This window comes from Schistocerca nitens, chromosome 10, assembly GCF_023898315.1.
Source record: "Schistocerca nitens isolate TAMUIC-IGC-003100 chromosome 10, iqSchNite1.1, whole genome shotgun sequence".
In the NCBI taxonomy this organism is placed as follows: Eukaryota; Metazoa; Arthropoda; class Insecta; order Orthoptera; family Acrididae; genus Schistocerca; species Schistocerca nitens.
In genome coordinates, this window is record NC_064623.1 from 94,873,519 (window position 1) to 94,898,131 (window position 24,613).

Consider the following 24,613-nt stretch of genomic DNA (forward strand, 5'->3'; position numbering starts at 1 on the left):
TCAATCTCTCAAACGCAGAACCTACGGCTTCAGAACCGAGGCCCAGTAAGCACTGCAAAGCCTACAGAGACAAAAGTCATATCAGCAAGCTCAGCATCAAGTTTCCTTCTCTGCCTCTTTGTGTGCCGTCTGCACCTGTTGGGAAGCCATGATATCTGTCAGCAAGTCTGTGAGTAGCAATGTCTCGCAGCTTGTCGATACGAGCTGGTACACAGCTCAGAATCAGTGCCACACAGAATTGCTGATGTTTTGCGTTCGAAAGGTGGATCAGCTCACTGTTAAGCAGGTGGTTATAATGTTTTGGTTGATCGATGGTTTTCAACACACTGGGTGGCAGGTGTTGGCCGTTCCTCTGCATCTTCGTGATGACTGTGTAACTCTTACCATAATACTTGGAATACATGTGGAGTAAGCAGTGGCACAATGTAGTCTTAATTCAATCACTTCATTTGGTCAGCTGTTTACATTTATTATCCTAATGTATGGAATTGTTTTAACTTTCATGTTTTGTTTCTTTACCTTGACATTTTAAATTTCTTCTGTGGATTGCTGATTACAGTTTCTTCGAATACATTGCCTTAACCTTTTAGTTACATTGGAACGTGAAAAATTACATAGAATTACTGCATTTGGAGCTTCTGTGTCTACTTTTTTGATCGTCTTGTTCTTATAACAAATTGCACTGTATGTGGTGATATTAAAATAAGGAGGTGGTAGAACTGCTTCAACTAATTGCTAGGAATTGCTATGTCTGTCTGATACTATTTCATTGGCTACTTACAACCAATCTCCAACTCACCCCCCTTGCTTTTCCTCAGCACTCGCAACAAGCATGTACTGATACTGCCGTAGTAGACAAAATCGTTCTTGCTTTTTGTTCCACTGCAGACCCTTCAGTTTTAAAACTAGTGTGTAGCTTAGATAGCGTAATTGTAAATACGTACTTCTGAATTTGTAGTTCTCTTACGACAAGTAGTTCTCTTATGACAAGCTGCTATCTGAACTGGTGAGGATCTGATATATTTGTGTATTGGAGAACAGTTAGAATATGTGAGTTCACAATTTTTGATGTTTTATAAATTCGCATTAATCCACTCATTTTTAAATTTCTCTTTGCCCTATGGAGTAGGATACAAGAAATAACTATTGATTTAGTATACATAGCAGAGTTATTTTATTTGATAACACATTTACGAGGTGTGTGTGTGTGTGTGTGTGTGTGTGTGTGTGTGTGTTTTAAGTAGGTACTGTTTTGAAATAAAAATAAAACAAGTTGACTCTTCTCAGCAGTTTTATTTCTTACATGAAAGTCTGTACTTTAATCTATGTTTCAACGTAATTACCACCAATATTACGGCACTTACCATATTGTACAACCAACTTTGAATACCATCCACATAGAACTCTGCAGCCAGAACAAAACTTTCAGGCTTATATATAGAGCACCTTATAAAATTGTTAAAGAATATCTAAATTATCGAAAGTTATGCTGAGGCAGCAGATTCCTACAAGGATGGTATTGAAAGCTGGTTTGATGGTACAATCCATGTACCAAAAAAATTGCTGAGAAAAGTCTGTTTGCTTTATTTTTATTTCAAAACAGTACTCACTTTAAAAAAAGGTGCCTCATACTTTAGTACGTAAACATCTTGCAAGGGAATACCAGACTTTTTTTGGTGAACTAATTTCAAAACCTCTCAATGTAAAGAAGTTCAGTACTACTTCTAAAAATAAAAACTGTAATAAAGGAAAATTGTAGATTTCAGTTGCATATGGGGTTTGATCACAAAGTAAGGGGATTTTTGTTTAAGAAGAATTTTATTTATTCATCATCATCATCAGCTTTGTCCCCATCAAAGTAATACTCCTCAGATATAATACACTTGTGCCATCATTTTTTCCTATCTTGGAAGCACCTCTGGAACTCGCTTATTATTAAGTTGTTTAACTCCTTCAATGATTCTGTTTTTATCTCATCAGTGGCGGAAAATTGATAATCTTTCGTGGTTCTGTTCAGCCTCGGGAATACGAAAAAGTCCCAGGGGGCCACGCCCAGTGAACATGGTGACTGAGGCAACATAATGGTTTTGTTTTCTATCAAAATAATCACGAACAAGTATTGAAGTGTGAGCGGAAGTTTTATCGTGATGTAATTTGCACAAGTGGTTTTGCCACAATTCTGATCATCTTCTTCAGATTTCTTCAAGCAAATAATGCGTAACTTCCAGTAGCATACCTGTTGACTGTACGACCATAATCATTACGATCAAAGAAAACAGTGAGAAAAAAATTCTCGAATAATTTTTGGTCTTAGCTCTTCAGGCAGTTTCCATTGTGATGACTGGGCCTTGGTTTTGATGTCATACCCATGTACCCACATTTCGTCACCTGTTATAGCCTTCTTTAGAAGTTCTGGATCATTGTCGACTTCATTTAGCATTCCTGAGCGATGTTTCGTGGGACATTGTTTTTGGTCAAAATTCAAGTTTTGGAACAAATTTTGTTGCTGTACATTTCATACCCAAAACATTCAAAAAAATTGCTTGGTATGAGCCAAAGGATATGTCGATATCATCAGCAACCTCTCTGATGGTGATTCAGCAGTTTTCTTAACTTCTTCCATATTGTTGCCGATTATCAATCTTACTCATTGTAGATTTACCAAAAGCCACAGTCAACATTTTGAATGTGCTGCAGCACCTTTATTCCATTTTTTCAAGGAAAATGTAATGCAAATTCTGTGCTCCATCTTTTTCAAAAATAAAAATATGCTGAGCATGTGAAAAAACACATAATATTTTCAATTGTCAACAATGAACTAAATATTCAAAACAGCTGAAAATGCAAACATACATAAAGAACATGTGTTCCAGGAAGACAAAAAAATTTGAAAATCAGGTGTATAAAGCCTATGAAATTAAAAAAAAATCCTGTTAAACCACACCTTGTATGCATTTATGAGATTGAAAATGCCATGCCTTTGTTTATTGATTTGTAATATTGATGTATTACCTGTACCTTATGTGATATGATAATTTTTACAAAATTATAAGAATTGTTTGACTTTAAGAAACGGCAGATGATTAGATTGGAATACATTGCCATTGTATATCAAGAGACAAATATAACAAATGGTAACAAATGACTAATTATGAATTTTGAAAATTTACTTAGCTTTGGGTGCTTTAACTAAAATGTTTGTGTGGGTTGTTGCATAAATTAATAACCAGACAAGTTTTTGCATTCATGTTCTTCTCTCAATTACTTGCATTTGCACCAACTTTTAACAAAACTTTATACAGTAAACATTATGTGCGGATGAATTTTAACATAGCTTCAAACAAGCGAGGTGGCACAGTGGTTAGCACACTGGACTCTCATTTGGGAGGATGACGGTTCAAACTCGCCTCCGACCATCCTGATTAGGTTTTCCATGATTTCCTTCAATCGCTTCAGGCAAATGCCAGGATGGTTCCTCTGAAAGGACATGGCCGACTACCTTCCCCATCCTTCCTTAATCCGATGGGACCGATGGCCTCAATGTTTGGTCCCCTGCACCCCTCGTACCAACCAACCATGGCTTAAATTCACATGACGTAGCAGAGACTGGTACTGCAGTGTGACAACAAGAAACTTTGACTAAATTGGTGGGACTGATGCCAGAGCACAAATAACATACAAAAATTACCGTATTATGATCCATTATTGATATGCGTACATATTTAAATGTATAATTAAAAATTAATAAAATAGTTTTTTCAATCAGTTGTCTTGAAATGAACTAAATTATCCGAGGGATATCCACAGAGTACATTAAGTTTTGGAATTAAAAATAAATAAAGTATTGGAATTTTTTTATTATATACAGATGAAAGCCACACTTCAATACTACTTTTCTACGTAGTTGCCATTTAAATTAATGCACTTATCGTAGTGATGGACGAGCTTGGAAATTCCTTCGTCGTAAAATTCGGTCGCCTGCGCCTTCAACCACGTGGTTACCTCTTCTTGAAGCTGTGCGTCGTCATCAAAACGCTGCATAGCCAACCACTTCTTCATTGCTGGGAATAAGTGGAAGTCGCTCGGTGCCAGGTCGGGACTGTACGGCGGATGAGGAAACAACTCCCACTTGAAAGATTCGAGAACTTCACGAGTGGCATTTGCCGTGTGGGCCCGGGCGTTGTCGTGAATCAGCAAGATCTTTGAGCCCAACTTTCCCCTGCGCTTGTTTATTGCTCTTCTGAGGTTGTGCAGAGTTTGGCAGTACCTTTGAGAGTTTATTGTAGTGCATCTTTCCAGGAAATCCACAAAAATCACACCTTTTCTGTCCCAAAAGAGGTAACCACGTGGTTGAAGGCGCAGGTGGCCGAATTTTACGACGCAGGAATTTCGAAGCTCGTCCATCGCTACGATAAGTGCCTTAATTTAAATGGCAACTATGTAGAAAAGTAGTATTTAAGTGTGGCTTCCATCTGTATATAATACAAAAATTTTCCAATTCTTTATTTATTTTTAATTCCAAAACGTAATGTACTTCGGGGACTGATGACCATAGATGTTAAGTCCCATAGTGCTCAGAGCCATTTGAACCGTAATGTACTTTGTGGATAGCCCTCGTATTTTAATTGCTTAATAATTTTTGGCACTAAATGTTCCCTGAATTTTGGACTAAAGCTGAATAAATCATTACAGTCAGATATTTGTTTAATACTTTTTTTACACATTTTTAACCTGGTTATATGTAAAGTTGGATTCGTAGATGGTTTGTATGAAATAATAATATTGTGGCATCCAGTAGTGACGTTCATTAAGTTTAGCTACATTTGCAAGCTAACAAAACATCAAAATTATGTATGAGAAAAGTTAACAGTAATTTCAAACATAATCATTTCTGCAAGCTGTTTAGCAGGTTTTACATTTAACTTACATTCATAAATATATATCGATCATGTGTTGACCTCATGATGACCTTCCATAGATGGCATTCTAGTGCACTTTGGAACCAGTTCTCACGGACACCCAACTCCTGAAGGTCCTTCTGCAGTTCATCCTCCCAATGCTTCCATGTCTTCCAATTTGACGGGTACCATCAGACTTTCCCGTAAGCACAGCTTTGGCACAGTGTGTTACCTCCTGGCAGTGTACCCTGCGGGACTTACTCTCCACACTTCCATTTTCTGCATGACATTCGATTGTTTCATCAGGTCGTACAGTTCCTGGTTCTTTCTGTTTCCCAATGTTCTCTTTATGGATTACGAGGGTGGTTTGAACAGTTCTTGGAATGGAATAGAAAAAAGTACTTTCATCACTGAAACTTTTTTTGATTTTTCAACGTAGGCTCCTCGTAGATTAATGCGCTTGGTCTAACGATGTTCCAGTGCCTTGATCCTATCTCGAAAATGAGTTTCCTCCAGGCCTGCAAAATAGTTGTCAATTCCGGCTGTCAGTTCTTTGTTTGAAATGAATGTTCATCCATCAAGAAAAATTTTTAGTGTTGGGAAGAGGTGGGAAGTCTGATGGAGCCATATCAGGTGAATAAGGTGGGTGTGGCAACAATTCATACCATAGTTTGTGTAATGCCCATTCTCATGCGTTTTTGATCCAGCGTCATCATCTTGCAGATAATTTTTTCATTTCTAACTCTTCAGTTAATATGTGATATACCCTATCAGATGACATCTGGCAACTGTGAGCAATTTCACACACTTTTTATCAGCAATCCTCCATGACCATTTTGTGCACTTTTGCAATGATTTCTGGCGTAGTGACACTTCTTGGCCAACCACTGCACGGATCATCATCTAAGCTTTCTCGACAAAATTTAAATTAATTTGTCCACATGGCAACAGCTGAATATGAAGGAGCAGAGTCCCCCAGGGTATTCTGGAAATCAGCATTAATGTCCTTTGCTTTCATACATTTCTTTACAAAGTACTTAATCACTGCTTGAATCTTGATTTTTTTTTTTTTTTTTTTTTTTTCCATATTCGCAAATCACTATGCAGGAACAGCAGCAGAACCATGTTACCGCCACAGCCCTCTTCCAAGAGCACTGATGTGGCATGTGTTTACAGGCAACAGTCCAATGAATATCACGTGAACAACTTGTTGTGCTAACACTATCCTCAGTAAACTTAGTTTCGGTGCGGACAGTGGCGGGTTAGACCTAAGCTGTTTTAGCTTCCCTGTTAAAATCAGATCAAATCAAATCAATGCTGACCTTTTGTGGTGATTCCGAGAACTTTCAAACCACCTTCGTAGATCGAAGATGTTTCTCAGAATTTTCCATTCAAACATCAACATGTTCTCTTCAGTTTTTTTAGTGCTTATGGTTTCTCTCCCATATAACAGAGATACTATCACTGCATTCTTTAAGTTTGGTGTTAATTTGACAGACTTCTTGATGACGTGCTTCAGACTGAAATAATGCGGGGAAATTTTTACATTCAAATTGAAGGGTCAAATAGTATACTAGTCACACACATTGCAATCTCTGACATTATTTATCAGGTTGAAGTTTTAGTGCACAGTTGTAGTTTGTTGGCGAGACATTTAGAAATAAATAGATTTTATTTGCTTCATTAACTGCAACAATTTCACCAAACATTTTGAAAATCTCCCAGTTGAAGCTGGGATAGTGCTTACCAATGCCTCTGACCTGTTGCTCTCTCTGACTCTCCCCAATGTGGACTGAGACCCTGGTTTTGAAGTTTTCATTTTGGCAATCCAGGAAACATTCCAGCTTGAGAATCCCTCATAGTCATTCTGACATTCCTGCCATGCAATGGTTTCTTCATCTGAGGCTTCATAGCTGCCATGCCAAGAGAATACTTTGAATAGTTTTATAGCCCAAGAGAAGGAGCATATGTGACAAGTTTCAGTCACAGAATGAGCTGTGGCATCATTGTGGAGCAGGTATGTCCAACCTTTTAGCTTACCTGGGTTACATTGGAAGAAGACAAGTACTTTTTGGGCCACACATAATATACGAGGTGTGGCTAGAAAAAAACCGGACTAGTACTGGTGAAACAATAAAACGAATGCAATAAGGCTGAAAGTCGCGTGGCCTGTCACGTGACTCTTGCTCCGCCTACTGCTCGAGTTTCATCTGCCTCCTGCACTCAGTCTGCCCGTGGCGTCTGTTTTAAGTAGTTGATGTTTTGTCTGTGCGTCGGAAAATGTTGAGTGTACAGAAAGAACAGTGTGTTAACATCAAATTTTGTTTCAAACTAGGAAAATCTGCAAGTGAAACGTTTGTGATGTTACAACAAGTGTACGGCGATGATTGTTTATCGCGAACACAAGTGTTTGAGTGGTTTAAACGATTTAAAGATGGCCGCGAAGACACCAGTGATGACACTCGCACTGGCAGACCATTGTCAGCAAAAACTGATGCAAACATTGAAAAAATCGGTAAACTTGTTCGACAAGATCGCCGTTTAACAATCAGAGCAGTGTCTGAGTTAACAGGAGTTGACAAGGAAAGTGTCGAACAAGTTTACCGATTTTTTCAATGTTTGCATCAGTTTTTGCTGACAATGGTCTGCCAGTGCGTGTGTCATCACTGGTGTCTTCGCGGCCATCTTTAAATCGTTTAAACCACTCAAACACTTGTGTTCGCGATAAACAATCATCGCCGTACACTTGTTGTAACATTACAAACGTTTCACTTGCAGATTTTCCTAGTTTGAAACAAAATTTGATGTTAACACACTGTTCTTTCTGTACACTCAACATTTTCCGACGCACAGACAAAACATCAACTACTTAAAACAGACGCCACGGGCAGACTGAGTGCAGGAGGCAGATGAAACTCGAGCAGTAGGCGGAGCGAGAGTCACGTGACAGGCCACGCGACTTTCAGCCTTATTGCATTCGTTTTATTGTTTCACCAGTACTAGTCCGGTTTTTTTCTAGCCACACCTCGTACTTAAACACTGCTAACAATAACTACAGGGGGGAGGGGGGGGAGAGAACAAAAAAAGCAACAACAGGGTACAGAATAAGGTATGGAGGAACAGAGAACATCATCATGATTTGCATCAGTTTCAAATTGGAAATATTCATCGTTTCTTTGTCTTCAGTCTGAAAACTGGTTTCATGCAACGCTCCATTCTACTCTATCGTTTGCAAGCCTCTTCATCTCTGAATAACTACTGCAACCAACAGCCTTCTGAATTTGCTTACTGTATTCATCTTTTGGTCTCCCTCTACAATATTTACCCCACACAATTCCTTCCAGTACTAAATTGGTGATCCCTTGATGTCTCAGAATGTGTCCTGTCAACCGATCCCTTCTTCTTTTCAGGTTGTTCCGCAAATTAATTTTCTCCCCAATTCTATACAGTATCACCGCATTAGTTACATGATCTACCAACTCAATCTTCAGCATTCTTCTGCAGCACCACATTCCAAAAGCTTCTCTCTTCTTGTCTAAAGTATTGCCATTCTACATTTTATATCCACTCTACTTCTGCCATCGTCAGTTATTTTGCTGCCCTAATACTGAAACTCATCTACTACTTTGTGTCTCGTTTACTAATTCCCTTATCTCGTTATTCGATTATTGTTGCTTTGCTTTTGTTGTTCTTCATCTTATATCCTCCTTTCAAGACACTGTCAATTCCATTCAACTGCTCTCCCAAGTCCTTTGCTGTGCCTGACAGAACTTTAATTCCTGCTCCAAATTTTTACTTGGTTTTCTATACTGCTTATTCAGTATATAGATTGAATAACATTGGGGATAGGCTATGATCCTGTCTCACTCCTACATCTACATCTAAATTTATACTCTACCAACCACCATGAGCTGCATGGCAGAGGGGTACATCCCATTGTACCAGTTCCTAGGGTTTCTTCCTGTTCCATTCACATATGGAGTGTGGGAAGAGGTATTGCCTCACTTGTTCCTACATTTCTCTGGAATCCAAACTGATGTTTCTCAAGGTCGATCTCTACCACCTTTTCTGTTGTTCTGTAAGGAATGTGTGTTAGTATTGTGTGGATTTTTTTACCTGATTGTGAGATAGATGCTCACTAGATGGGCTGCATTGATACTTGCTTTGGGCTGCCTGCTGTGGGTTGGACACCACTCCCAGGGAGCAAACACCGCCCCCCCCCCCCCCTCGCCCCCTCCCAGACAGTTTCCTGTGACACTTTGTCTTCTTGCAAGCCTCCAGTAATCTTCTCAGGAGACATTAATAATTTGCTCTGTGACAGTTAAAGCATAATGGTAGTCCCAAAAAGCACTCGGTGTCGCCTTGTTCGATGATGTCCAGAAGTAAATCAACATATCCATTGCTTGCTATGCTCCTTTGTCATGGGGCTGTAGTCATATGTCCGTCATTTGTCCAAGGTGATTAGAACACTAAAGAAGTCCCGACACAGCAACAAAATTTTCACTGCTGCCTCCATTCACCAGGCTCTTTGAAAGGAAGTGAACAATCATGAAACCCAGCAGGCAATCACCTTTTTGTCATATTCACAACAATATACAGGATCAATCATTTTATAAGGATGATCTCCCTAAGGTTGGTGTTTGCATAAAAACAAGAAGATGGCGTTGTGGATCTGCTTTTATTCAAAACACTTTTGTTTCATTTATTTTCTTCTCCAAACTAGTTTTAGTGACAATATCACCATCATACTAGAACATGCAAAATTAACATTGATATAAACACTACAAAACATTAATTACTTGTGTGCTGTTTTGTAGCGTGTTAATAGTTTTATAATCACTTATTAACTTTAAGTATCAGTATGGTTTCTGTTTTTGTTGCCTTTCTTTCTGGCATATTTTCTGTGTTTTGTTGCCATTTCTTCAGCATACATCATGCCATCTGCAGCTGTATGAGCAGGTGTTATTAACAAATATGAAAAAAAGAGCATTTATATCTGCCAGCGTTATTACTATCTCTCTCAAATTCCCACATATCACACAGAGTCATAAATAAGGAACAGAAGTCGTCGGAACCCGTGCTAAAATTTTCAAAACCTTCCCACAGTATGCAATAGATTTTTGCCCCACACAAAAACAGCAAAATGGTGCAATATTTTTGAATTATGATCAAGGTGTAAAAGTAATGTGTGTCTGGATTTAAAAGAAACTACAAGCTGACCAGCAAACTAGAGTACGTGACAAATTATGTAATATCCTAGTGCACACCAAAACTGTATCCACATCACTAACGTTGACATAAACAAGTTCAGTTTTTCATATTTGTTAGTAACAACCACTCATACAATTGCCGATGACATGACATGCTGCATGCCAAAGAAATGACAACCAGGCACACAAAATACACTGAAATAGTGGCAACGAGCATGGAAACCCTGCTGTGATTTAAAGTAAAGACATTATAAAACTATTCACGGACTACAATATTTGGAACCAAAAAGTACATGTATAATAGTGTTTTGTAATGTACATAATGAAGCTGATTTTGCATTACAGACTAATGAAAAACCCACTGGTGAGGGTGATATTGCCGCTGAAACTAGTTTGGGAAATCTGATAAATAAAACAAAAGTGTTTTGCATCAAAGTGGATCCACAGCCCTCATATTGTTGTTACATGTAGGATGGTGAAAATGATTAATCCTTGACTGATTTTCATTTCGCCCGCCATCACATTGATTGTGATAATCCTACTTAGCACTGGGTCTCCATATCTGTAATTGTTCCTGCTTCTTCTTAGAGATCTGGTGTGGCACTTTGTTCTTTGGCGTTCGTACTTGTTTGACCATAATGTAAATGTCTGCACCATCCACTTATTGTGTCACTTGATGGTGTACTGTTACCATGCATTTCCAGCTTGGAATGGATTGTTGCAGTGTTGCTCCCCTTGAGACGCAGAAAATGAATTGCCGCACAATACTTCACTTTATCAACAGTCTCTGCCATTTTCTCTTGGCTCGTCTAGCGGTGTGCTACATTCCTGTGATTTCAAATCTGGGGATTTCAATGTATAACATGTCTGCCGGCATTTACTTGCAAACAAACAAAAAATTATTAGTCAACTTATTTTTTAGGTGATAATTAAAACTTTGGTACCTCTCATAAAGAAGCTTTCTAGCATCTTCTCTCTCATTTTTCATCTCGTTTCCTTACAAGAATTGTGTATTACTGACTAGTTGTCATACTTTTTGCAAAGTAATGAACTTCAGAAAATACTGGTCTCTATATTTGTGGCAGATGGAGTCCACATCGCCTATTCTGATGCTGAGGCACCGGTTTCTTCTCACTACTTCGAATGCTGTTTCATTTTGGCACGGAGTAATGGAATTGTGGCTTATTGATATTAACTAATTAGAATGCAAAATCAGCTCTAGTCTTTTTTAAAAGATCAAAGCGTTGCTGAGATTTAAATCTTCTGTGGTTTTCAGCTGGCTGATGGTATATGACTGGTACAGTACGAGGGGGTACCCAAAAGAAACCAAAATTTTTTAACTTATTTATTCAAATTTTAATCACAAACAAGTAATCTTCATCTGCAGTATTACACTTGTCTAATCTTATATTCCATTTTTCAAAACAGTATTTAAATTTATCTTTTGTGATGCTTGACAGCATCTCCATCTTTTTTGTCTTCACCTCAGTAACATCAGCAAAACACTTTCATCTCGTGTCACTTTACATTGTAGGAAACAAAAACATGTCTTACTGGGCAAGGTCAGGTGAGTATCAAGGGTTGAGGAACAGGGGTCAGTCATACCTTTTTCGGTTGAGAGTTGTCATACAGACAGGGCTTTGTAAGCAAGGACATTATCATGATGGAAAAACCAGTCACCTGACTGCTTTTGCCACACACAGTTTTGCAGGCTATTCAAAACTTCCTGGTTAACTGTCTGACCTTGCAAAAAGAACACTGAATTGACAACTCCTCTCACATTGAAAAAACAAGTCAGCATTGTTTAAATGTTTGATATTACCTGGTGAGATTTCTTGGGGTGAGACTTACTTGGAATCTTCTACTGGCTTGATTGTTGCTTTGATTCAGATCATAAGCATTACACCAAGTTTCGTCACCTGCAATAATTTTTGAAAAAAAGTTTGAATCATTTCGGGAAACAGCTCAAAATATGTGGAATGCACATTCGTTTTAGAATTACTGGAGTTTTATTTGGGTTGCCAGCCTTATGATATGTAAAATCAAATGAGTACAGCAATAGTTGGAAGAAAACTGAGTGAGACACTCAATCATTGTCAAAATACAGAGAAACTTATCCAAAATCAGACAATCTGCAATTGGTAAAGAAATTAAATTCATTGCAGACTAGTTATGGGAAGTGCAACGAAAATCATAGCTATAGCTGTTGAGCTACTGTAGCAAATGCTTTGGTAGTTTTGATTCTGTGAACTTTTTGCAAAGACAAGAAACCCCTTCTAATTTAAATACAGCCACAAATTCAGCTTTAAAGAAGTACATACATCTATCCTTACTTTAATGTAATGTTTCAAGCTTCTCATAATGACCATGCATATTTCCATCATGATTGATCTTATTGACTGTAGTGAGTGATATTGCACTCATTATTTTTAGGTCTTCAAATTAATTTCCTGTAGCCAAATAATGTAAGATATTAACAGGTGCTGAGTTGTAAGAGTAGCATCTTGCAAATGATGGCCATTTTTCGTAATTATAGGTGTAATCATTTGCAACAGTACATCAAATGAGTGAGTGTCCATCCTCAGAAAGTTCTGATAATCATTTGGCTTGCTTCTCCTTGAGTCAGTAAATTTTTATGTATCGGTCTTCCCTTTTCTTGCACCACTCCTTAACCCATGTACACTTCCTCTTTTCCGTCTATGAGTGCGAAATGAACCGAATGGCCAAGTAACAGCTGGCATCTATATTAGTCATATTGCCCCATCAAGATTATTTAATACTGAAATCACTTTGCTGTCTGGAGACAACCATCAGTGTATTGTCCAATATAATTTTGACAGTCTGCGGGTCATTACACATTAATGCTCTCTCTGGAAAGCTGCTGAAAAATTGTTCCTTGTAGGGACTTACTGACTCCTCTATACCACTGGTATGGGTTCTTCATACACTGTTCACCATTTTTTAAAGTGTAAATTCCCATCCTCCCCCCCCCCCTCTCCTCCCCCCTCCCCTACACACTATCCCTTTCCAGTGCCTCAATTAATGTAAAATTATCTCAAAATAATTAATGATAAAAGATTAAATGCTTATTGCAGTTGTTTTAATTTGGTGATAATGGCTCTTTACTAATGATAATGTTTGCATGGAATGTCCAAGTTGGAATATCAACAGTATTATGAAAAGGGTAGGTTGCTACTCGCGGTAAAAGTGATACGTTGAGCTGTAGACAGGCATAAAGAACAGACTGTTACATATAAGCTTTCGGCCAAAGCCTTCTTCAGAAAAGACAAACACACACACACACACACATTCATACAAGCAAGCACACCTCACAAACACGACCTCTGCTTCCGACCACTCTAGAATGCCAAAATTCTTGCCATAGTGGCCAGAGATAGCGATCATGTGTGTGTGAGGTGTGCTTGCTTGCTTTTTTGTGTGGGTGTGTGCATGTGGGGGCGCGCATGCACGCGTTTCCTTTATAAAGAAGACTTCGGCTGAATGCTTTCAGTCTTTCCATTGCACCTGTCTGCAACTCGGTGTCATTGGTATTATATTTCATTGCAACTGATATGGCTTCTTGAGACAACTAGTGAAGGTCATGGCTGCTAAACTAACAGAGAAAATGGGGACACAATTAAAAAGTTGAATACTGGGAAACTCTAACACCTGAGCAGGTATACATCTGGGCTATGCACCACCTCTCTAACTCTGCTGATATGATGCTCTCACTGTCTTATCTACAGGTTGTCTAAAGTAATATATATATATACACGCTTTGAAACAGAATCTCTCTTTGATTAACCAGATAGAAATAATTTTTGGTGTATACTGATTCAGAAGGCAATGGACAGACATAGCCATTCTTCCTTATGTTGCAGGATTGGAAATAAATGTTTACCATTATCGTTTGGAGAATGGAAGTGGATGTTAGTGTTACTGGAAAACAGTGTGTGAATGTTCGATGATGCTGGAGAGTTGAATTAGTAGCACCACCTCCTTCACGATTATCAATTATAGGAATCTGAGACAAGTTTGAAGTTGATGGAATAGTGCATGATGTGCAAAATGGACATAGCAGAAGAAAGAGACATTCAGCAGATAGCAGAAGTAGTGACGCAGCAATTTAGATGTACACACAATACCTGAAAAAGTCTGTGAGGAAATGTTCTCACGAGACTGGGAGCAGCAAAACTATATTCACAGAATTCTGCTGTCTCAGAGAGATAGAAGATTCACACTCCCAACACTTATCCATGCTGTGAACGAGGATGATTCCAGTAGGTGAATTGAATTTTGTGAGCAGTTCATCAAAATGGGTGAGGAAGATGAATGTATCTTTGGTTAGATGAAGTTACCTTTAAGCCTAAAAGAAAAATTGATCTCCATATTTGTGTGTACAGAACTAAACTCCCACTGAACATGCCATGAAGGCCTGACAATACCAATCAGCTGCTGTGCCATCCTCAGTCTACAGGTGTCACTAGATGCAGGTATGGAGGTGTATGTGGTCAGCACACTGCTCTCCCGCCCATATTTCAGTTTACAAGACCGTAGCTGCTACTTCTCAATCGAGTAGCTCATCAGTTCACCTCACAAGGGCTGAGTGCACCCCCGCTTGACACTAGCGCTTGGCAGACTGGACGGTCACCCATCGTAGTGCCAGCCTAGCCCGACAGTGCTCGACTTTTGTGATCTGTTGGGTACTGGTGTTACCACTGTGGCAAGGCTGTTGGCTATATTTGTGTGTACTAGGCTAATAAAAATCTATAAGTAACTGAAGAAAGGCCTATTAATCTGTCGTGAGTATCAGGCCGTTGTGGTCTGCCCGCCTTGAAGGTTAATCGGACTGTACTTCTTTGAAGAGACTGACACCTAGAAATTATCCGTGGTAACTCTAGGCCTTAACTGTATTTTTGTTGATGAATAATATTACTTTTAATGGGATGAGGCTCGAAGTGGGGGCAATTTCTCGTTAGCACAGTGCCTTCAAAATGGATAGGACAAAGGGAAAGTGCTGTGAAGAATCCATCTCAATCGCCGTTTGTAACCTTTTAGACTTTTGTTGTTGGGTTTCTGCCAAAAACACAGTACACTTCAAAACCACAAACAGTGGTTGATCTAATTGGCCAAGCAGGAATACTGTTCCATTAGAAACAGTACAGCTGGTATCCATTCTAAGTTGTCATCTATGATGCATTGTGGTCAGAGGTGGTCATTTTGGGCATATACCTACCCCCATGAACCATGGACCTTGCCGTTGGTGGGGAGGCTTGCGTGCCTCAGCGATACAGATGGCCGTACTGTAAGTGCAACCACAACGGAGGGGTATCTGTTGAGAGGCCATACAAACGTTTGGTTCCTGGAGAGGGGCAGCAGCCTTTTCAGTAGTTGCAGGGGCAACAGTCTGGATGATTGACTGATCTGGCCTTGTAACACTAACCAAAACGGCCTTCCTGTGCTGGTACTGCGAACGGCTGAAAGCGAGGGGAAACTACAGCCGTAATTTTTCCCAAGGGCATGCAGCTTTACTGTATGGTTAAATGATGATGGCGTCCTCTTGGATAAAATATTCCAGAGGTAAAATAGTCCCCCCATTCGGATCTCCGGGCTGGAACTACTCAGGAGAACGTCATTATCAGGAGAAAGAAAACTGGCGTTCTATGAATCGGAGTGTGGAATGTCAGATCCCTTAATCAGGCAGGCAAGTTAGAAAATTTAAAAAGGGAAATGGATAGGTTATGTTGGATATAGTGGGAATTAGTGAAGTTCGGTGGCAGGAGGAACAAGACTTTTGGTCAGGTGAATACAGGGTTATACGAGGTGCATTCAAGTTCTAAGGCCTCCGATTTTTTTTCTAATTAACTACTCACCCGAAATCGATGAAACTGGTGTTACTTCTCGACGTAATCGCCCTGCAGACGTACACATTTTTCACAACGCTGACGCCATGATTCCATGGCAGCGGCGAAGGCTTCTTTAGGAGTCCGTTTTGACCACTGGAAAATTGCTGAGGCAATAGCAGCACGGCTCGTGAATGTGCAGCAACGGAGAGTGTCTTTCATTGTTGGAAAAAGCCAAAAGTCACTAGGAGCCAGGTCAGGTGAGTAGGGAGCATGAGGAATCACTTCAAAGTTGTTATCACGAAGAAACTGTTGCGTAACGTTAGCTCGATATGCGGGTGCGTTGTCTTGGTGAAACAGCACATGCGCAGCCCTTCCCGGACGTTTTTGTTGCAGTGCAGGAAGGAATTTGTTCTTCAAAACATTTTCATAGGATGCACCTGTTACCGTAGTGCCCTTTGGAACGCAATGGGTAAGGATTACACCCTCGCTGTCCCAGAACATGGACACCATCATTTTTTCAGCACTGGCGGTTACCCGAAATGTTTTTGGTGGCGGTGAATCAGTGTGCTTCCATTGAGATGACTGGCGCTTTGTTTCTGGATTGATAAATGGCATCCACGTCTCGTCCATTGTCACAACCGACGAAAAGAAAGTCCCAGTCATGCTGTCGTTGCGCGTCAACATTGCTTGGCAACATGCCACACGGGCAGCCGTGTGGTTGTCCGTCAGCATTCATGGCACCCACCTGGATGACACTTTTCGCATTTTCAGGTCATCATGCAGGATTGTGTGCACAGAACCCACAGAAATGCCAACTCTGGAGGCGATCTGTTCAACAGTCATTCGGCGATCCCACAAAACAATTCTCTCGATCGTGTCGTCAGACCGGCTTGTGCGAGCCCGAGGTTGTTTCGGTTTGTTGTCACACGATGTTCTGCCTTCATTAAACTCTCGCACCCACGAATGCACTTTCGACACATCCATAACTCCATCACCACATGTCTCCTTCAACTGTCGATGAATTTCAATTGGTTTCACACCACGCAAATTCAGAAAACGAATAATTGCACACTGTTCAAGTAAGCAAAACGTCGCCATTTTAAGTATTTAAAACTTCTCATTCTCGCTGCTGGCGGTAAAATTCCATCTGCCATACGGTGCTGCCATCTCTGGGACGTATTGACAATGAATGCGGCCTCATTTTAAACAACGCGCATGTTTCTATCTCTTTCCAGTCCGAAGAAAAAAAATCGGAGGCCTTAGAACTTGAATGCACCTCGTAAATACAAAATCAAATAAGGGTAATGCAGGAGTAGGTTTCATAATGAATAATAAAATAGGAGTGCGGGCAAGCTACTACAAACAGCATAGTGAACACATTATTGTGGCCAAGATAGACACGAAGCCCATGTCTACTACAGTAGTACAAGTTTATATGCCGACTAACTCTGCAGATGATGAAGAAATTGATGAAATGTATGATGAGATAAAAGAAATTATTCAGTTAGTGAAGGGAGACGAAAATTTAATAGTCATGGGTGACTGGAATTCGAGAGTAGGAAAAGGGAGAGAAGGAAACATGGTGGGTGAATATTGATTGGGGGGAGAGAAATGAAAGAGGAAGCCGTCTGGTAAAATTTTGCACAGAGCATAACTGAATCATAGCTAACACTTGGTTCAAGAATCATAAAAGAAGGTTGTATACATGGAAGAATCCTGGAGATACTAAAAGGTATCAGATAGAATATATAATGGTAAGACAGAGATTTAGGAACCAGGTTTTAAATTGTAAGACATTTCCAGGGGCAGATGCGGACTCTGACCACAATCTATTAGTTATGAACTGTAGATTAAAACTGAAGAAACTGCAAAAAGGTGGGAATTTAAGGAGATGGGACCTGGATAAACTGAAAGAACGAGAGGTTGTAGAGTTTCAGGGAGAGCATAAGGGGACAATTGACTGGAATTGGGGAAATAAATACAGTAGAAGAAGAATGGGTAGCTCTGAGGGATGAAGTAGTGAAGGCAGCAGAAGATCAAGTAGGTAAAAAGACGAGGGCTAGTATAAATCCTTGGGTAACAGAAGAAATATTGAATTTAATTGATGAAAGGAGAAAATATAAAAACGCAGTAAATGAAGCAGGCAAAAAGGAATACAAACATCTCAAAAATGAGATCGACAGTAAGTGCAAAATGGCTAAGCAGGGATGGCTAGAGGACAAATGTAAGGATGTAGAGGCTTATCTCACTAGGGTTAAGATAGATAATGCCTACAGGAAAAATAAAGAGACCTTTGGAGAAAAGAGAGCCACTTGTATGAATATCAAGAGCTCAGATGGAAACCCAGTTCTAAGCAAAGAAGGGAAGGCAGAAAGGTGGAAGGAGTATATAGAGGGCCTATACAAGGGCAATGTACTTGAGGACAATGTTATGGAAATGGAAGAGGATGTAGATGAAGATGAAATGGGAGATACGACACTGCGTGTGGAGTTTGACAGAGCACTGAAAGACCTGAGTCGAAACAATGCCCCGGGAGTAGACAACATTCCATTGGAACTACTGACAGCCTTGGGAGAGCCAGTCCTGACAAAACTCTACCATCTGGTGAGCAAGATGTATGAGACAGGTGAAATACCCTCAGACTTCAAGAAGAATATAATAATTCCAATCCCAAAGAAAGCAGGTGTTGACAGATGTGAAAATTCTTTACAGACGAATGGAAAAACTGGTAGAAGCCGACCTCGGAGAATATCAGTTTGAATTCCACAGAAATGTTGGAACACGTGAGGCAATACTAACCCTACGACTTATCTTAGAAAATAGATTAAGGAAAGGCAAACGTACCTTTCTAGCATTTGTAGACTTAGAGAAAGGTTTTGACAATGTTGACTGGAATACTCTCTTTCAAATTCTAAAGGTGGCAGGGGTAAAATACAGGGAGCGAAAGGCTATTTACAATTTGTACAGAAACCAGATGGTAGTTATAAGAAGAGTCGAGGGGCATGAAAGGGAAGCAGTGGTTGGGAAGGGAGTGAGACAGGGTTGTAGCCTCTCCCCGATGTTATTCAATCTGTATATTGAACAAGCAGTAAAGGAAAAAAAGAAAAATTCGGAGTAAATATTAAAATCCATGGAGAAGAAATAAAAACTTTGAGGTTCGCCGATGACATTGTAATTCTGTCAGAGACAGCAAAGGACTTGCAAGAGCAGTTGAACGGAATGGACAGTGTCTTGAAAGGCGGTATAAGATGAACATCAACAAAAGCAAAACGAGGATAATGGAATGTAGTCGAATTAAGTCGGGTGATGCTGAGGGAATTAGATTATGAAATGAGACACTTAAAATAGTAAAGGAGTTTTGCTATTTGGGGAGCAAAATAACTGATGATGGTCGAAGTAGAGAGGATATAAAATGTAGACTGGCAATGGCAAGGAAAGCGTTTCTGTAGAAGAGAAATTTGTTAACGTCGAGTATATTTAAGTGTCAGGAAGTCGTTTCTGAAAGTATATGTATGGAGTGTAGCCATGTATGGAAGTGAAACATGGACGATAACCAGTTTGGACAAGAAGAGAATAGAAGCTTTCGAAATGTGGTGCTACAGAAGAATGCTGAAGATTTGATGGGTAGATCACATAACTAATGAGGAGGTATTGAATAGGATTGGGGAGAAGAGGAGCTTTTGGCACAACTTGACAAGAAGAAGGGACCAGTTGTTAGGACATGTTCTGAGGCATCAAGGGATCACAAAATTAGCGTTGGAGGGCAGCATGGAGGGTAAAAATCGTAGAGGAAGACCAAGAGATGAATACACTAATCAGATTCTGAAGGATGTAGGTTGCAGTAAGTACTGGGAGATGAAGAAGCTTGTACAGGATAGAGTAGCATGGAGAGCTGCATCAAACCAGTCTCAGGACTGAAAACAACAACAATAACAATCACCTTCTTAAGTTTCACCTTAATGTATACGACACCAAAAGCTTTTCATTTCTGTCTGCTTTAATTAAAGGGGTATTAAGGTCCAAAGAGTGTATAAATTATTTGGACACACCACACATTTTTATCGTATTATGTTCCAAAGAGTGTATACATTATTTTGACACACTACATATTTTTAGTGGATGTTTTACACTGCCCTCAATTTCGTGCAGGTGTTTGCAATCCCTGAAGCCGTACCATGGCCTGCTGCTGCTGGTGGAGCCCTCGGAGCTGCTGGAGACTCTTTCTCCAGACTCGTCGCCGGCACTCGTGCGCCTCGTGCAGATCTACTCCCCCATAAAGTCACTGCAGACACTTGCTGCCGATGCGGACTTAACACTTAGGCAGGTTAGTGCCTTCTATATTGATGACACTGCCTTAAAAGTTGAAGAATGCTGCAGATTCTGTTATACGTAAATTTCAAGGGATAATTTTTAAAATAAACTGGGTGTATGGTGTAAGATGTAACACCCCATTTATTTACGGGCAGATTAAAATAGGTTATTGTTAGATCTCATTACAAGAAAGATGACAAGAAAAACATAAATAATTATTGTCCAATATCCTTACTGAGACATTTCTCCAAAAAAAATTTGAAAAAGTAATGTACTCAAACATAATCTCACATTGAAGCAGGAGCAATTTACTTAGCATGTCGTGGTTTGGATTTGAGAAGGGTTGCCTAACTGAGAATGCTATTTATAAATTCATTCCCCAAATATTACTAATTGTAAATTATATAATATTACCTTTTTTTTAAAAAAAAAAAAAATTTCTCAGGGTGTTTTCATTGTATAGATCATGTTACTCTCCTGGGAAAACCTACATTTTATGGAATTGATGGCTTTACACACAACTGGTTTGAATAATACTCAACAAACAGAATGCCAAAAGTTGCATGAAATAATTCAGTGTCTTAAGGAGAGAAAATATTAGAGCTTTGAAGAGATCATGAAGGGAGTGCCATAAGCTTCAATTTTGGGTCCACTGCTAGTCCTTATATATCTGATTGATCTACCTCTTAACATTCATCAAGCAGAACTGGTACTTTTTTAGAGATGAAACTATTGTGATAATGAATCCCATTGGGTAGAAAACAGTGGAAGTGATTGTTACTCATGTTTTTTCAAAGAATTACTTAACAGTTCTGTGAAACTGTACTCCCGCTAAATTTTGAGAAAACACACTGTGTTCAGTTCTGTGCGACAGATAGTCATACCAACAATTGATGTAGGACATAAACAGGAGTCAGTAAGCCGGGTAGAATACTTGAAATTTTTGAGTGTACATACTGAAGAAATCTTGCACTGAAAGAAGAGTATTACCGAGCTGCTGAAAAATTAAGGTCAGGTACTTTTGCTCCTTCTATAATTGCTTGTCTTGGAAGCAAATGGATCATCCTCCTGATACACGAGGGTTATTCAGAAAATAATGTGCGACTTTTTATCACAGATTTTTTCAGAAATCTGCTTTTATTTAATATCTTACATGTTCCTCTGTTTTTCTACGTAGTTTCCATATTTTTTTACAGATTTGCCACAACATTCTACAAGCTTTTGTATCCGTAGGTCACAGACGCCTGCTGCCTGTGAGGATAACCTGTCTTTAACTGCTTCTTTCACTCCAACTTCTGTTGCAAAGTGCTTGCCTCGGAGAAACTCCTTTAGGTTGCAGGAGAAGTGAAAAATCACTCGGTGCCAAGTCTTAGATTGCTCCCATCAAAAGATCTGATCAGTTTTTGGGTGTGAATGGCAGAATGGGGTCTGGTATTGTCATGGAGCAGCAAAACGCCAGACATCAGAAGGCCATTACATTTATTCTGTATTGTTTATTGTTATCGCTTGCTGCGTAAACTCGACTACAAAGATTGTCTGTTTATTCTTGACCTTGACTGGTGATACCACGTTGATGCCATTCCATTGACTGACATGTAGATTCTGAGGTCATGTGAGAAATCCACCCCTTATCCTCTGTCAGAATATTCTCTAAAAATGGATCATCTTCCTCATTATGATATTGGTCAAAAAAAAATCAAGAATGCTAGCCATTATTTCCATTTTGTGTTTCTCGGTAAACAGCCTGGGAACAGTTCTCAGAGACAGTTTTGAACAGAGTTGTTTTACCCACATTTGAAAATTCTAGTGCTTAAGTTGAAATTGTGAATCACTACTCTTCACAAATCTTTTTGTCCACAGTATTGACCAAACCTGCTGAGAACACCAATGCTTGGCTTCATCGCGCTTTGTCCTGGATATTTACCCACCTGTTCCTGAAAGCTAGATCTCACCCTTTTATGCAGTTTATTGTCACTTGTTGCACTGGGGCCATAGACCTCACTTATCTGTTGATGAATTGCCACTGTTGCAATATTCTTTGCTGTCAAAATTATTCAAAATTATTTCACACTTGGTGGACTGATCAATTGTTTTAAACATTTTGAACGAACAGTGTTGACAGCACACTGCAACAGTACCAATGCAAATGACATCGTTTGGTGAGCAAGGCATGTTGGGAGTAGGTGCGCATGTACGGTTCCATGTTCGTGTGACATTCAACTAGCCAGTGCGATTCAGACCTTACTTTTTGAATAACCCTTGTATTTTGCGTATTTCCACTCAGTAATATCTTTCTGGTACAACTCAAGGAAGAAAGTATTGACTGAACAAAAGCGAGCAGTAGGAATATGTGGTGTTCACAGAAGAGCGTCGTATAAGGAGTTAGGAAGTTTAACTTTGCCATCACGATACATGGATTTGCTAATGAAATTTGTCATAAATAATCCATCACAATTTGAGAAAAATAGTAGATGTACACATCTACAATAATAAAGGAAAAATGACCTCTTTGTATCCATTATTAAAGCTTTAGTGGCTGAGAAAGCAGAAACAAATAATATTTGACCATTTGCTCAGTAACATAAGATGTAGTGCAGATAGTGAAGCGAGTTTTGAATCTAACGTAAAATCATTTCTCCTCAACAATCTTCCATTCCATGGCCAAATTTTTATTTGAAAACTGGTAGCCTGCTTACAAAAAAATCCATAGTTTTTAAATGCAAAAAAACACATTTAGGGATGTTAACACTAATCAATATGTATACATTTCCTATAAGCTGACCCATTTCACATGATTTCAGTAAAATAGTTGTTCAAATGATCTGTGAAACAAGTAAATAACTAACTAATTAACTTTCACAAATGGCTTATGATATCGAAATGAGATTTTCAATAAATCATAGTACACACAGTGGTATATAATTTTGTTGTATGTTTAATCTTGTAACTGGAGCTATATAGAAACTCCGTAGCCACCATAGGATGCATGCTGGACAGTACACTGTACCAGTGTTAGTCATTCCCTTCCCTGTTCAACTCACAAATGAGCGAGATGAAGACTGTCTATATTCTTTCAAGAGATGTACATTGGTGGCATTAGGATCATTCTGCAGTCTGTCAGTTGTCTAAACATCGTCAATATTGTTTCAGGTAAAGAACATCTTCTTCCCTCCAGAGACTCCTGTTTGAATTCACGGAGCCTCTCTGTAATACTTGCATGTCGATCAAACCTTCCCGTAACAAATCTAGTTGCAAACTTCTGAATTACTTTGATGTCTGTCTTTAACCTGACCTGGTGGGGAACCTGAACATCGAGCAGTACTCAAAAACTGGTCACATAAGGTTTGTATTCAGTGTCCTCTCTACAAAAGCTTCACTTTCCTGGAAGTCCTCCAATAAACCAAAGTTGACTTTATGTGCTTGTTCCATTTCATCTAACTTTTCAATGTTACCTGTAGGTATTTCACGTGACTGTCAGGTAGCACACCACTGGTTTGTTGATCCAAGTTAATTTCTTCGTGCCCCCCCTCCCTCTCCCCGTCCGCCCTTTTTTTTTTTAATTTATTTATGATATAATATTTTTAGACAATTCTTGAAATCCTTTGAGGAGACGAGCGCAATGATCTAACACTTGTTAATGTTGACACTGAAACTTTTGACATAGGTATAGGGCAGCAAAGATTGTTGTAATGGAACTATATGCTAAGAACTGAAGGAAAACTTTTTCAAATATTTGCATGTACAAGAGGTCTGCAAATAGGGCATTTTGCTCACTCAAGCTCACTGTACTCGGTCACAGCTTCCCCGAATATGAACACTCCAAGCGGACAGGCTTTGGTCAAATGAGGCACCACATGGAGGGCAGAGGCCACGCAGTCTGGTGTGCTCACAGCGCTGCTGTTGCGGTCTTTTTGGTAGCAGCTCTGTGTGTCTGCAGGCTCGTGTTGCTTCTGACATACTTTCACCAGCTAATGGAAATACACTCAGATCAATTTGGTTACCTGTGTGTTTCACCAGCTAATGGAAATACACTCAGATCAATTTGGTTACCTGTGTGGTAGTTTCTGATGATGACACCATTATGATCCTTAAGAGAAAATATCATGCTTTATGCAGTAACAAAAATTTGGAAACAGTTTGGAGTTTCACATGAAAACTGTGTAACTACCAACTTTTGTTGGTCTCATAATGAAAAATCACCTTATTGTTTTTTACAACACCATCTGCTTTATTGATTCGAGTGTACATCTGTGCATCTTTAAATGTCTCTAAAAATGTTATGAGTTCTTTTGCAGTGTTGTTGTCATAACCAGTTAGTTTTTCAGAGACACTTCTCTCTGAAAGCAGT

The 24,613-nt window shown here is 39.3% G+C and overlaps 1 protein-coding gene across 2 annotated transcripts in view; it reads left to right on the forward strand.

Annotated features, from left to right (window-relative positions):
- The window catches only part of LOC126210482 (GATOR complex protein NPRL3), a 90,676-nt gene that overhangs the window by 20,174 nt on the left and 45,889 nt on the right, over positions 1-24,613 (forward strand). For both annotated transcript variants that reach the window (XM_049939715.1, XM_049939716.1), the window contains exon 3: positions 20,104-20,278. In XM_049939715.1, coding sequence (XP_049795672.1) covers positions 20,104-20,278 — 175 coding nt within the window. The remainder of the gene's footprint in view (positions 1-20,103; positions 20,279-24,613) is intronic.